Raw genomic sequence first — 14,827 nt, forward strand, 5'->3', positions numbered from 1 at the left:
CAGCATTTATCAGATCAACTGTCCTGAAATACACTAGTAATCTTAACAGTTTTACAAAGCAGTTTATGATAAAAAGTCATGTGTGGCTGAAAGATAAAACCATGTAAAGAAGTCCTTTATAAATTCTTACTCTGACATGTGAAGGAACCTATTGTCCAAACGACACTGAACGTTGGGGTCAAGAACAGCTCTGAAGGATAATTAGTCAAATCTGCATCACATGAAATAACACACAAAAAGCAAAACGACTGATGGATAATTCCATGTCAGTTTATCAACTGCCTCCCAGCTGACCAGCTTGGATTTGCCAGAGCAAAACTCCACAAGGAAAATAGGACTCACTTGATTACACATACTCTCTTTTTGGCCAGGAAAAATAATTTCTTACTGGGCAGTGAGCGTGCATAAATTGAATTAAAATATCTTGCTCTACTTCTGAAACAGTCTTTGGCTGCCATAAACAAATAACTGAACTCAAAAATTCAAACGGGAAAACGAGAGAGAGAACCATCAGAAATGTAGGATATTAGCATTAGCATATTAGCATATTAACAGAAACTTGTTCTTTCAGCTACCTACATACAGGCTTCTATCATCAGGGATTATTCTTATTAAGAAGTGTCTCTTCCCTGGATTGTTTTTTTTTTTTTCAAGGCAAAAGCTTCAGGGGGAAGGCTTTTTTTCTTTGTTTGGTTGTTATTATATGAAAAATTGAGATGGAATTGTCCATTTTATGCTGTAGTAGGTATTATAGCAAACTTTTCATTAGATGTCTGGATGAATGGATGGATAATTAAATGAAGATATAAGGGATTAGTAAGCAAACACAAATTTTAACTTAAAAGCAGCACTGGGTGTTTGTTTGTGAGTGTGTCAAACTGTAAATGAGTTACCTATTCTGTACATTAGCGGGAAACATTGAAAACTGATACATGTCCTTTGAGCATTTTTAGAGACCAGAATAACTTTTTGTGTATAACATTCAATGTATAACCATTGAAGTCATGCTCAAAAACTACACATTTGCCTTTGACTTTATCTTCACCAATATCTCCTCTTCTAAAATTTTATTCTTTTTTCTCTTTTGGCTAAAAGCTGTTCCTGACTAAATCCTGAGAGATCACAGGTCAGGTCCTATCAGTTAAAGATGACTTGAGATTTATGGATTATAGATGCCCAAATTACATATGGGATTCTTTAGACTTACTTAAGCAAGGTGTTTATGTCCAGCACTTTTTATAAAATGAGCATAAACACAAATATAAACTCTCTAGAGGCAATAAGCTGGATATATTTTGTTCATTGTATCTAAAAACGTCACCTGCTGGAACATCAAATAAGACATTTAAGAGGATTACTGATGTAGATTTATATATATATATTTCACTGTGGATCATTATTCCTGTGTTTCTGACCTTTGTAATGACAACATTTTCAATATACCTCATTCACGACTAGACTATATGGTGGAATAAATAAATGGTTTTAGCCTTAGTTCATTTAGAAGTCATACCCAACCTCAAAATGTGGTTGTTTTATTCACTTATTTTAGTTTTTAAGTGAAGATGGAGTAGTCTCCTTTTTAAACCATCATGCAGTGCCATCTCCCAACTGTCTCTTGATGAAATTGTAAGCCAGTGGGGATACAATAGAGACAGGTGCCTGCAGTTTCCATGTACATGGTAATTCAATATGGTACAAACTAGACCACCATCATCAACTGAAACTGAGTTCTTTCTTCACGTCTCCTCATTAGACAGTCTGAGGTATCTCAGCACACTGATGGGGATAAAATCAAATCAAGGATATCAAATGAAGCTGCTGCTTCTCTTTTTGTGCCAATGTAAGTATACAGCGCAGGCATACTAATGTTTTTGTAATGAGTGCATCTTCACACAGAAACTCCTTTCGGTGAAATGAGGCTCATCAAAGAGTCAGGGTATCCACACACACCAAGTCTTCGTGGAAAAAGGAAATTGGAAAAATGAGAATTTAGCTAAATATATAGAGGGAAAAATAATTTAGGGCTACATGCAAGCCATTTGATTGAGCTATTTGTGATGGGCATCGTTTCAGAACGAATGTCACAGTGACTTGAAAAGGGAATGACCTTTCAAGAGTCAAGCCACACTTCATTACACAAAGAAAGTCCTAGAGCTGCAGCTTAACAGGAGGGATTCTTGGCACTTTGCATAGCTTCTCTTTTCACAGAGCACAAAACAATGAAAGGACACACTTACCATGCTTTTTTTTTATTGATGATTGAAGATAATGGCTGTCAACTGAAAGGAAACGAAACAATTTTAAAAAATATTGAAACAAAGGCTTAGATTCACTGGATTTATTCAAAAACAGTATAAATCGAGTGGAATTACTCAACAGTAACAAGTTTCTGTTCTTACCAACTGATGTCTGTCTTCTCCTCCACACAGATGATCTGGAGTCAGGTACGCTCTTTATTTTCTTCCCCCTAAAACTCCTCCTCACTAAGGAAAGCTGACAAGATGCACATCCTCATCTGCAGGTAGTGTTGCCTTTCACTGACAATCAAACGTGAGATGGTTAGCTCATGCTTCAAGTCACCTTTGTGTGACTTTTATTAAGCGGTTAAAAATTTCTACAAATTTTCACAGACAGCAGTTGTTATTTTTTAGAATGTGTGATGCTGCCCAGCAGCTTTGATCACGTATTTAATTAATTTGAACTCTTTAAAAAATTGCAAACATGTTAAAGTTCCACCAGTCTATCTGAAACTGTTAGTAATACATTTTTTAAATCATTTATTCTTTCCTCTTTTCTTATGTTCTTTTTTCCAAGTTTTATTACTAGTCTTGAATATTTTTGTTTCCAAGCTTTTCTGCGGGTAAACTTTGTTTGCACTCTAGAAATACATTTTCTTTGTTTTAGTGGCCCTATGATGGGGTTGATTATTTGCTTTAAATTATCTTAAATTTAACCCTGACTAAAGTCTGTAGTACTCTGTAGTTCTTTATACAAATGCTCCTTTGAGTTTGACAGTTAAAATAGTTGTATTCTGTTTTTATGACCAACAATTGGCTGAGGTGGAGCAAATTTGATATGTTTTGGACAATACTGAGTAGTTTACAAAAATGCATTCATCATCATATAGCTTATATATATTCTGTATAAAATCCTAATTAGCAATTAGGTGAAGTATAATATAAGTGAAATGCAAAAACCGAGTTTTCTGAAAGAAGGCCAGAAGCTTTAAGATGTGTATTGATTCTTTTGTTTGTTATTCTCACTTCTTCTCTTGTTTGAAACTAAGAACTGCAAAACCATTCAGGGCCCTGTTTAATTCCATTTATGGTCAACTTCCTGGGGAGAATGTGCTAAGTATAGTATGCAGGAGGGGAATGTTTGCAGGATGTGTTGATTGTAGGAAATAGTTAAGATTCATTTAATTTATTACTCTATTGTTATTTCCTGGAATCAGAGGCAATACTGTCATTACAGACAGGAGCTGCAGCATTATTTTGTGTCAAAAAAAGCAGGTGCTGCAGACTTTTTTCTAATTTCTTGTTTTTTCTCTTTTTTTGATAATTTTTTATTAGTTTCAGTCAAACTAAATATAAAACACTGATCCACTTGACCTGATGAACAGTTTAAAGGCTCTTTGTTTCTGCCCCACCACTTAGCCATGTCTCACATATTGTACTTGGCAGTACTTGGTTGCCTTCCACCCAGAAACCAGAATGGCATATGAGAAAATGTCTTTGGGTGATTAATAGCATGTGCCCATAATTACTCCAGTGTCTTGAATGAATGCCTGAGAGAGCTAGTGTTCTATTAAATAATAAATCAGTATTTTAACATGCAGGCTTAATTCAGTGTTCTTTCTGCCTCTGTCTACATTTAGCTTTTTGTTTCATGCTCTACATTAACATGGTTTCAAGCATGGCTACTCAGAGGTTAATGTGCAGACAGGACACAAAGAGGAGATGCTTGATGGCTGATAGGAGGGAAGGGATCAGCGGCGCAGCTCACATATCATTATAGTTGTCTCCTTCGCAGCAAACCTTAATTAAAGTGAGCACCTGTGAGAAGATGGGAGTGTGAATACCATCTCTGAGGTGATCCAGTTACGGAAGCTCACAGTTTCATTTCACAGTCTCCCAGGCTGACAAGGAGCCAATTTCCTTGATTCCCACATAAACAAGCGTATAGCAGCTAATAACAAACATATCAGATTGAATGGAGATATTTTTCAGGTAACTGAGATATCGTCTACTCACCAGAGGCAGACATACACAAACTAAATGGATTATGTACTTCTCTGAGTATTTAATATCTCACAATCGGATAAGCTACAAGTGTTCATATGAAGTGCTTGGATAATATGTGCAGTTTTTACAAAAACTAATTTCTCATTCTTTCTCTCATGTGATATGTGCATGTAGATAATGACTGTTAAAAACGCTACGGACACTGAATTACAATTCATATTTTTAGCAAAATCCTCATACAGTGCACCAAACTTCATGCCTGGATTAACCTAAAAAAATATTTTAGCTGATCATCTTTATCTCTCAAATGAAATGTTTGGGTTTTTTTGTTTTTGTTTTTGTTTTTTTTGGGGGGGGGGTGATAGTTTCAGATACATATCTATTTGTAATGATTTTGATTGTAAGCTGTAAATAAAGTAAGTAAGTAAACAAAAGATGGACATAACTTCAGGTCTGAAAAGTAAAACCAGTGCAAAAGTTCTTTTAATCTGCACTCCATCAAATGGCAAGCAGGGAGCTCTGAATGCCAGTAACACACAACTGTAACACACACATATATATATACACACAAGTCTGCAAGGGATTTTCCTATAATTTCCTACCAATGACAATGTGATGGATGACATTGGCTGTCTTAAAAACATTGATGTCATTAGCTGTGTTTAACGACTATAATTAATCTAAGCCTAAATAAGACAAATTGCAATTTTTTCATTTGCAAAGTGTTAAAATATGCAGTAACACTATATCTATTAATATGTGCAATAACTAATAACTAATAAGTCTTTTTTTTCTGCCTGTAACCTAACTAATTTTCTGAATTTTAAAGATTAATGTAAAAAAATAAAAATAAATAAAACAAGTCAAGTCATACAGAAATCACTGCTGTTGTGGTTAAATTCAGACAGTTAGTGATTAATGATACATATGTACTTAAAAAGAAGCTTACATAAGGAGACATACTTGGTCATACTGTCTGTAAGTTGAAGACTAGTCCAAAAAAACATCAAACATTGCCATGAAAAAGTATTTGCTGCTTCCTGAATTCTTATCTTTTTCACACATTTGTCACTGTGATCATCAAACAAATTCTAGTAATGCCAGTTCATACCAATTGCAATTTTTTAAATGATGATTTCATTTCTTTTAAGAGAAAATAAGCTATCCAAACCTTTCTGGCCCTGTGTGAAAAAGTAAAGGTCGCCTTTGTTAAATCATGAGTTAACTGAGATTAATCAAAATGTTTGGACTCTAGTTTCAGCTCTCAAAAAGCAACACATCATGAGACCATCTAAAGAAACAGCTGAGAAGCAAAGTCCTTGACAGTCTGGAAAAAGTTACAAGGTTTGCATTCCAGCTAATCACAATGAACCATTATCAACAAATGGAAAAAAAAAAACTGGAACAGTAACAAAATTACTAAAGTCTAACAAGATTTCTCCAAGAGCACATCAACAACTGATGTAAGAGGTCACAAAAGAACCCAAAACATCATCCAAAGAACTCCAGACCTCACTTGTCTCAGTTAAGATCAGTGTTCATCATTGATTCCCTGTTATCACAAATGCTTGATTGCAGTTCTTCCTGCCAAGGGTGGCACAACCACTTATTGGTTTAGGGAGCAATGCAACAGTGCCAGATAGTTTGGATAGTTTTTTTTTTTAAAGCATTTAACATGCGTTATCTTTGTCTTATATTAAAACTATTTTCATGTTTGTTTGATCAGAAACATTTAGGTGAGACAAATGTGCACAATGTTTGGCACAATTTGTGTGGCAGGAAAATCATGTTAAAACCAAAGTTAGTGAGTTAACCTTGTTTTTTAAATTGCACTTTCTAAAATCATATGTGACATTTATGTATTAAAATCTATTTGTTTTTATATGAGAAAACATCTATTGATTATTTATCATCTAAATCAGTGATCCTGCAAACTGCTGGGAAGTGAAACCAAAAGTCAGCAGTTTCTTCCCATTGCCCTTCCCAAGTTGTCAGCTTTAAAACCAAATCACTGAGAGATTTTCATTCATGAGCGGTGTGCCATGCGACAGCTGTGTTACAGAGCTCTGTGTCTACAACTCAATATATGCAGTACTGAATGACCGACAATAAGGTCTATCATCAATCAAAGGGTCACCATAGATCACATGTTTACTACTTTCCACAAATTACAGCTTTGCTGAGGCCAGGTTCAACTTGTGTCTTATACCTTTTCAGGAACGTTCATCATAATATATTAAAAGAGCAGATAAACTGCCTCTACTAAGAGGAAACCATCCACAGCTCTTGTGTATGAAGCCAGTGAATAAATGTTGTGCTAGATGCAACATTTGCGATTAGGGAACAAATAGACTACTGTCGTGTTTGAGAGCAGACTTAATTTAGACAAATATTCATGAAATGTAATCTTTATTTTATTTTTATTTTTTAGCTTTTTGGGGGTTGGGGGTAGGGGGCTGACTATATACATAGTTAATTTCCAATAATCAAAGATGTAAAGTACATAAAACTCCAGCTAATATTTCTGATAATAAATATATTTTATTAGGATTGACTTTAGCTTTGCGCTTAAACTACAGCATAAAACTATGTAAGCATGTCAGATTAGCAGCATTTTAGAATATATTGTTTATATAGAAAACGCGTCTTTTTCGAGGATAAATGCAAAATAAGTAAATTTAGAAATTTATTAATAAAATCAAGAAAACAACACTTGAATATTCACTGAAAATTAAAAAATGCTAGCCTACCCATTTTACAGGTAATGAATTTTATTAATATCTTTCCAACCCAAATGTTAAAAATACCAAAAAGAACAAAATCTTTGTCCATAAAATGGTTAGTGTTTTGATCAGAGTTTACCTTGGTTTATATTTTATTATTATTGCCAAGCAGGTGTTTTGAACACGTCTCTATTTAAAAAGTGTATCTCTGGTCTCAGAAGATGAGTCCGATTCAGCAGTTTTGTTGCTCTTTTCAGCAGAATTCTTCATCTTCATCAGATCAGATGCTTTGATTATTTCGTGGTCATAGTCTAACTCTCTGTTGTCTGCAGCATAGACTCTACAGGAACCTACACCGCAGATGCTGCTGCTTTTGACTTTTTCAGGATTCAGATTGATTTGCACTAAGGTTTTTTTTTATTTTTTTTTTACGATATATTGCAAATAAAGAGATCATAGTATTGTAACCAAAGGAGAATTTTAAGCTCAAAAGCACATGTGCAAAATAAATCAGAGCTGGCAGAGCTCTGAGTTACAGCTGGAGTGAGCAGATAAACAAACTGTTATTATTTTGAAATAACCCGTGCACGAATCTGCTGAAGAAAAATCCCTTAAGATTCACTGGTGTGAAATTAGCTGAGAGGTGGCGAAGTGTTTTCAGACATGTCTCAGAGAAAGTATTCACAGAAACAGCTTGACACCTTGGAACACTATGCTTCTTTGCTTTCTTGCAGAGAGCCACATTGAAAAATTTCTACATCCATCACATCTGCGTAAGTGACCTTTAGTAGTTTTGGCAGCTGGATTAGCCATGCTACCCCTTTCTGTTTATTTCTAGTCAAAGATGTAAGAAAACCTCCAAATTAGTTGACTTTTAAATATAAAGTTAATGTAGGAATGCAAATATTTACAGATCTTGAGAAATCTTAACAATATTATTTCTGGCAACAATGATTTGCAAGAAATAACTTGCATCACACAGGTACACTACATATGAATAATGGGTGTTTTCATTATTGTGTTGAAGTATAAGGAAATCAGCTGCCATTGTGTTATGAACATGCTCCCCTCTAGGTTAACAGGATATTGATCCTTTTGGGACTATTCAATCATTCAAAGCCTGCATGACCTCCTCTGACTAATGACTGAAGAGGAATAAAAATAAAACACAGTAAGAACCACAGGTAAATGGCAAATTAAAGGAAAACCCAACACAAATTATCTTGGCATTGACTCTGTTCCTGGAGCTGAACTGAAGAGATGAAAGTCTTTCTTCCGAAAGATATTTATGCATTTGATGATTTAATGTTTGTGTTGAGCATCTATCTGGTGCTGTATGAAATCTGGCGATCAGGAAAGCCATAGTGTGCACATTATTTTGATATGCATCAGATAATTCAGTGATCCCTTATGTCATCCTGCAAAAGATCACTCCCATCAGGACATAAACATGTCCTTCAATAAGTGGAAAAGTGGACTCCACACTTGGCAGTAAAATAGCTTCCTATCTGTTTGAACCTTTTATTGTTTTATGTAAAGCACTTTGGTATGCCCAAAGCTTTTAAATGTGCTCTATAAATAAAGATTGTTGTTGTTGTTGTTGTTGTATCTGTGGTCAATAGATCAGGTGTATTGGCCACTTTTACATCCCTGGGAAATGTTAAATGGCATTAACCCTGTGAGTTCTTTTAGTTGATATTAGCTTTCTCACCTTAAGTCTCATGACACTTTGCCCCTTGATATGTACAATACTTAAAAATAAAGGTGGCATAGCACCTTTTATATATTTCATCAGCAGAAATCCTTAATATTCCTCCTGCCAATTCACGAAAATGAGATGAGTGCAAATTGGCCTACTGAATGCACTGCTTTAATCAGCATGGATCAGGATGCAGATTTAATCTTGGCTTCTGCTTTTACTCAGCAGTTTAGATGTTTGGGCTATGGCTGTGTAAATACACTTAATAGCTCTTGCATAAAATTAGCGGTAATTTTAATTACTGAAGGAGAACACAGATAAGGCTCCCTGCTTCACGCTTATCTGAAAATAAGCAACATATAAAGCTGGTGAAAGAACAAACGGGTTTCTATGAATAAAATCATGAGCTTTTATTATTTGTGAGGCAGTTTCAGCACGAGTCCATAACAGATCATTTTTAAAGTAATTTTCTTACACAGTTCTGCAAAGGCACAATCAAGTACGCCAACATGCCTCAGTCCTGGCAGTGTTTTGGCAGATTTGTCCCATATTTCACAACACACGCTCCAACCTCTGTTCAAAGCAAGGCTGCCTAAAAGAGCGAACGGGCTGCAGCATCGATTTTGCCACAGAGTTCCTGAGCTGTTTGAGAAGCATCCAGAGGAGAAGCATCATGAGCATCAGGAGACCGAGAAGCATCCCCACGTACAAGCTCAGGTTCCAGCCCCAGCCCAGTGCCAGCGGCAGCGACGTGGACGCCACAACAAATCTTCTGGGGGCAGGCATGGGGTTAAGCAGCAAGCCACTCTACACTACCAAAAATGGTCTTTAACAAAGTTAGATCTTAGGAGTTAAACAGATGTTATGCCGTAGCTGCACGAGTCATCATTCAGCCAGGTATCCAGCCGTTTAGGCTATGTTATAGAATTCCCATCAGTTTCCATGGTTAAATCCTCCCGTTAGTCACAAGTGCGTGCAGTCAGTAATAAAGGAAACCTGCTGAGAGAGTGCATGCTTTTTGAGCGGTCCATGCTTCTGAGATGAAAATCCTTTCTGCGGCTGGGCTCCACTTCCCCTCTCCTGTCAGACTCCTTGCACAAAGCCAGCCTCCCAATTTATCACGAGGGGGAGCGTGCAATACCTTCAATGCTATTGGCCGACTCTCGTTCAGATAAAAATCAAGCCGTTGTTGAATGACAAGTGGAAAAGCATTTAGTTTGAAACAAAAACTCCAAACACGGGGTGTGTGTCCTTATTTTCCCCTTCCCTTGTTGAACAGAACCTTAAATGCCTTGAGGGGCTTTTGATATTTCAAAAACCATACTTATCCTGTTGTAAGAAAGGCTGCACAGGAAAACCTTACTGGTTTAAAGAACTAACTGACTTTACCTTTCCCATAATTACCACTCCTCAATGGCACTTTGTCCTCAATTCAAACAGAAATCCCATTTTGGATACCCAGAAATTAGTTTAGCCTTATACAAACAACCAGGGCACATTCCTAAGCGGATGTAAGCTTTTAAGAACTTGTCCTCTGCTGCCCTCTTGAGTCTAGGGTGTTGATAAAGCATCAGAAAATGTATTTAAAAGAATTTTATTTACAAGAGCCATAGTTTAACAGTGCAGAAGATGTCCCAAAAAAAGCTTTCAAGACACCAATGTAATCAAATGACTCAATGACAGACAAACTACACTTTAATCTGCATCCCATTAGGCCAAATGGTCCAAGGTTACACCTCTTAAAAAAAAAACCCAAAAAAAACTAGGCAACCCTGCACCCTTGCTTAGGAAACTAAGCTAGAAAAAAAAAAAATTGAGGCCACAATCTGTTCTGTGGGTTTAGGTACATGTGCAGGTCAATTAGCAACACTGAGGAGCCAAGTAGCCCAACAGTGCTATAAAGCCTATAATTTGTCTGATTAAAATTTCTTGATTTTGCCAATAACTGTAGTGTGGCATGAATCTTAGACTTTACAATATAAAAATTACAAAAAAAAAAGGCAAAACATCTAAAATACCTAGTGCTACTCCAAAAAGAGCAGGGCATTTGATATTGTGGCACACATCATTAAGTGACAGGGGAGTACAACATGGATAGAAGGGAATGTAGTCAGTTCAGCTGCAGTTTAGTTGGTGCATTGATGCTTGAGACTTCATGGTACCTGTGGAAGAGACAAGGGTTTAGTGCTTTAGCACAAATAAAGAAACCCAGACTGTTCCAAATGTAAACAAAGACTCCCCATGAAGTTTTCAAACAAATCTGCTGACTTACTTTGTGCCCTTGTACTTCTCCCGGACAGACTGCTGTGCATGCTGAGGGGCATTGAGGTATATGCGGTGAAGATCCTCAATGCACAGCATCAGATCTTCCAGAGAGTAGCCAGTCATCTCGTTCAAGGACTTGGGCTAAGGAGCACAACTTTGGTCAGTTTGTGTCTTCAAATATACAAATACATTTCCCCACACACTAAACTAAAGCTTGCATAAACTTGGACAAGTTTAACTTTAAACAACAGTTAAGAGTAGATGCAAGCTCTGAGTTATTGGCTGTGCTGCTGGACACCATTGGCATTTCCACCTACATATAGACCAATACCTCCTAGTTGCCCATTTGTACAAGTCTATAGAGCTCACCCATGAGGCACCAGTCACTGTGGTGTTAGCCAGAATGTAGGCCGCAGCTGCTGTCTGCGATGGCAAGTATTTCAAGAAGGGGTCTGAATCAACCAGGCTGAGCTCACCAAGGTACTGAAGATGAAAAACAACAACAAATGTTTAGACAATGCACTTAAGACATCACTTTCAGACTACAGAAATCTCATGCCCACCATTGCCAAGCTCTCCACTTGTTTGGTAACAGCATGCTGCAGGAAGTACTGAGTGAGAAACTGGTTTATTGTTGGTGCTGCCAGGTCAAATGAGAGCACTTTAAGCACCAGATGCTCCATTCTTAACACTTGCTTCTTTGTGTAGGTGTCGTCTGTGATGTAAACAAACTCTGCCACCTCTGGTGGGTAGATCTCTTCAAATTTCCTGCATAACATTCAAAAGGAACAAATGTAATGTTTGCAAAGTAGTGGGCTTTGAACATTTGTAGAATCTGACATGCAAAGAGGTACATACGAAGCTAGCAGCATAGCTGCAGTGCCAACCAGCTGAAGTTTGCCTCTTAGGACAGACATTGAGGAAAGGAAGCGATCAATGTAGTTAACAGCCAGATAAAGTGTCTCATTCTGGAGCTTGTACTCTTCGCCAACTTCGACCAGCCAATCAACCAGAATGGCTCGCATGCTGTTTGTGATGTCAGGCTGCTTCTTCATGTAGCCAGCTTTAGGCCTGGTTTTCACCTGTGGGGTGACAATCTAGTTATAAAGAGCCAGTTTGCAAACAGGATCAGATAACCATCAACAGGTTTAGGTTGAAAAATGTTGCCAGGGGACATGTCTAAGATGGCAGCACTGCCAGAAAATTCTCATATGCTTTTTGCTTTAGCACTTCGTATGCCAATTTCTCACCTCCATCTCCCTCAGATAGCTGTGAATTTCAGCTGCATATTCTGGGGCCTCATTTACATTCACTGGTTTTTCCTCCCCCTCAACCACAGACATGTCCATTGGAGAATCTGAGAAGAGTTTTATATTTAGTAAACAGTAAAAACCCAGATCAGAGTAACAGTTGCTAGCGTCATTTCCTTTAAACCCACCAAAGCTGACATCCATCGCTGATGGAATTTCAATAGTGGCAAGGGGCTGCCGGAGCCGTGCCACAGCACTGATCTCCAGTGGGGATTGTTCAACTGTGGGCTTGGCTTTGATACTCTCAACTGCTTGCAGTGGCTTCTTGACACAGGCTCCATCAGGCTCATCAATATGGATCTGGAAAGCGGGTTGCTTGGCCAGTGGTTTATCAAAGCAGCTTTTCCCAAAGTCTTCATTTTTACAAGACAAGGATTGTGTTGAATCCTGGAAGCAAAGAAATATTCAGACATGGCCCACAGAATAGAAACTTTGTTAGATTAGATCTGACAGCAACACCATCCAAGGGCATACATGCTGCTCAACTTAGTGGTTAGATGAAGACTTTTCATTACAACACTAAGTGTGCTGCACTTGACTGAGAACATTCAGATGATATTACACTAGTCAGGTTCAATGTTAATACTCAATTGTTACATCCGCTGACGGGAGGGAAACGTTAATAAAGCACCCTCAAGAAGGCATGTTTGTTGTTTTAAGCAGCCAACTACATGACTGACTTCACCTTAATGTTGATATTAAAATGGCGGTCAATTGGTGGGAACGGGGCGTACACACACACACACGTTCGTGAGTTTGTAAATATTAAGTTTTAAGAAATAATAAAAGCATCAAGTATTTTTTAACAAGCAGGGACATGGTAAAATGTATTGGCTCCAAAACATGTAGTCAACAGCAAAGCGCAGCACCAGCTAAGCAGCTACCAGTTAGCATTGTTACCTGCTTTCCGCCGACTTGGGATTTGTTCCTCTGGTTGCTCTGCAGGGCTCCTAGCACGGTTCTGTTGGCGGCTTGCTTCGGAGGAAGGTTTTCTTGGTTTTCAGTCGCCACAGGTCGGGCTTTAAGCGAGCCTCTGAGTCTCTGCAGTACATTTTCCTGATTCTGGTAGTCACTAGCCGCGCTTCCCTGTGCTCTGTTAGCGCCTGACATGTTGCCCTCCAACTCCAGCCTGCCTTCCGCTAGCTTAACTACAATTGTTGAGTACTTGTTAACTAGTGAAATGAGCCCTCAAATATGATGCGTGGATAAAGGGATCAAGTATATGGATATTATAGCGAGGTTATCATTAGCGTCTACCTTGCCGAGGAAGCTTAAAGAATTGTTCACAATCAAAACTAAGCTGTTGAGATGGTAACCACACTTGGAATCCCCGTGCTAAAACAAAGCAGACAAAAACAAGACATGCACAATTGGTGGTACAATGGCTACAGTCGGAAGACAAGAATTTAAGTCGCCATAACGCACGAGTTTCGAATTCACTACAAACCTGGAAACAAGGGAGCTAACCTCGATCCATTTACACAGAAACCTGTAGAGACTGCAGCTTTCTCTCAGTTCAAGTAGCCCGCGAGGATTGAAACAGACCAATCAGAAGCCGCGAAGGCAGTGACGCGTAAAATGTACGGGGAACCGAAGAGTACAATAATCTTCTGATTACTAAATTCAAAACCGGTTTGGCATGTTTGAACGTAAAATCGCTTTATTAAGTCAGCTGGGCCTGTGTAGCAAATGCACGCATAAAGGATAAGATCTTGTTTTATTTTTTTCCTTTTTTAATTTTGCTATCTTCATATATGTTCAGACACACAGGTTACCCAAGGCATTTAATCATATGAACCATTTGTAATCTGTTCTTAGTGACTAAAGACTTGTGTTGGGAAGTACTAACTGCATGCAATACACACAATAATTAAACCACTTTTTGAATTAGCTTGGTTATAGTTTAATTTTTAATGAATACATAATCAGAGAAGTTGTTACCTGGATAACTGAGTGCGCTTGCCTTTAAAATCAGTCTGAAACTAATTATTTGCTGTCTGCAAATTGCACATAAAACCAAAGTTTATATCCTTCTACTTTTGCATAAATAGTGGACCGCTATAATTTACATATGACATATGAACAGGCACTGCTATAAACGCAACTAAATATCAGCTTTTACTGATATGACTGTTTTTTTATATATATATATTTTTTATTTACAAAGCAGTTTGAACTATACTTCCATCCAGTTATTTAGTTAACAATTTTGATAACCTTGAGTATTTTATTGCAAGTAAAAGTTTAAATATTTAATCTTTAATACAATATAATGTTTAAATATTCACTAAATGTTAACAGCAAAATATACTTACAATAATAAAGGAAATTCTCCTTTACAGAGCATGTTACATATCCTCCTAAATGTCCTCCGTAGTGGACTTTTGCAGTCATTTCCTCCATTTTGTTCTGTTTCTTTTAAATGACCAGAAAAGGAGTCCTTTTTAGAAGCAGAAAGAAATTTATTGCAGTTTGTTGAGGGAAACAAGGATCTTGAGTTGTCTGATGAAGAAGATCATAGGGAATAAGGCCTTCAAGAAGAAAGAAAGAGGAGCATCAGAGATGGTACTCAGACGAAGTCCT

The 14,827-nt window shown here is 37.5% G+C and overlaps 1 protein-coding gene across 1 annotated transcript; it reads right to left on the reverse strand.

Annotated features, from left to right (window-relative positions):
* Positions 1–10,779: 10,779 nt before the first annotated feature.
* On the reverse strand, positions 10,780–13,354 carry ccna2 (cyclin A2). Its single transcript, XM_085366425.1, has 8 exons — positions 13,145–13,354; positions 12,373–12,631; positions 12,185–12,291; positions 11,793–12,016; positions 11,498–11,702; positions 11,304–11,417; positions 10,942–11,075; positions 10,780–10,831 (listed from the first exon to the last, which is right to left on the reverse strand). The coding sequence occupies exons 1-8, from the start codon at positions 13,352–13,354 to the stop codon at positions 10,780–10,782; spliced, it is 1,305 nt and encodes a 434-aa protein (XP_085222551.1).
* Positions 13,355–14,827: the final 1,473 nt, after the last annotated feature.

Source organism: Diplotaxodon limnothrissa, linkage group LG2 (genome assembly GCF_057381915.1).
Source record: "Diplotaxodon limnothrissa isolate DT_005_m linkage group LG2, D_limnothrissa_male_GT1.1, whole genome shotgun sequence".
In the NCBI taxonomy this organism is placed as follows: domain Eukaryota; kingdom Metazoa; phylum Chordata; class Actinopteri; order Cichliformes; family Cichlidae; genus Diplotaxodon; species Diplotaxodon limnothrissa.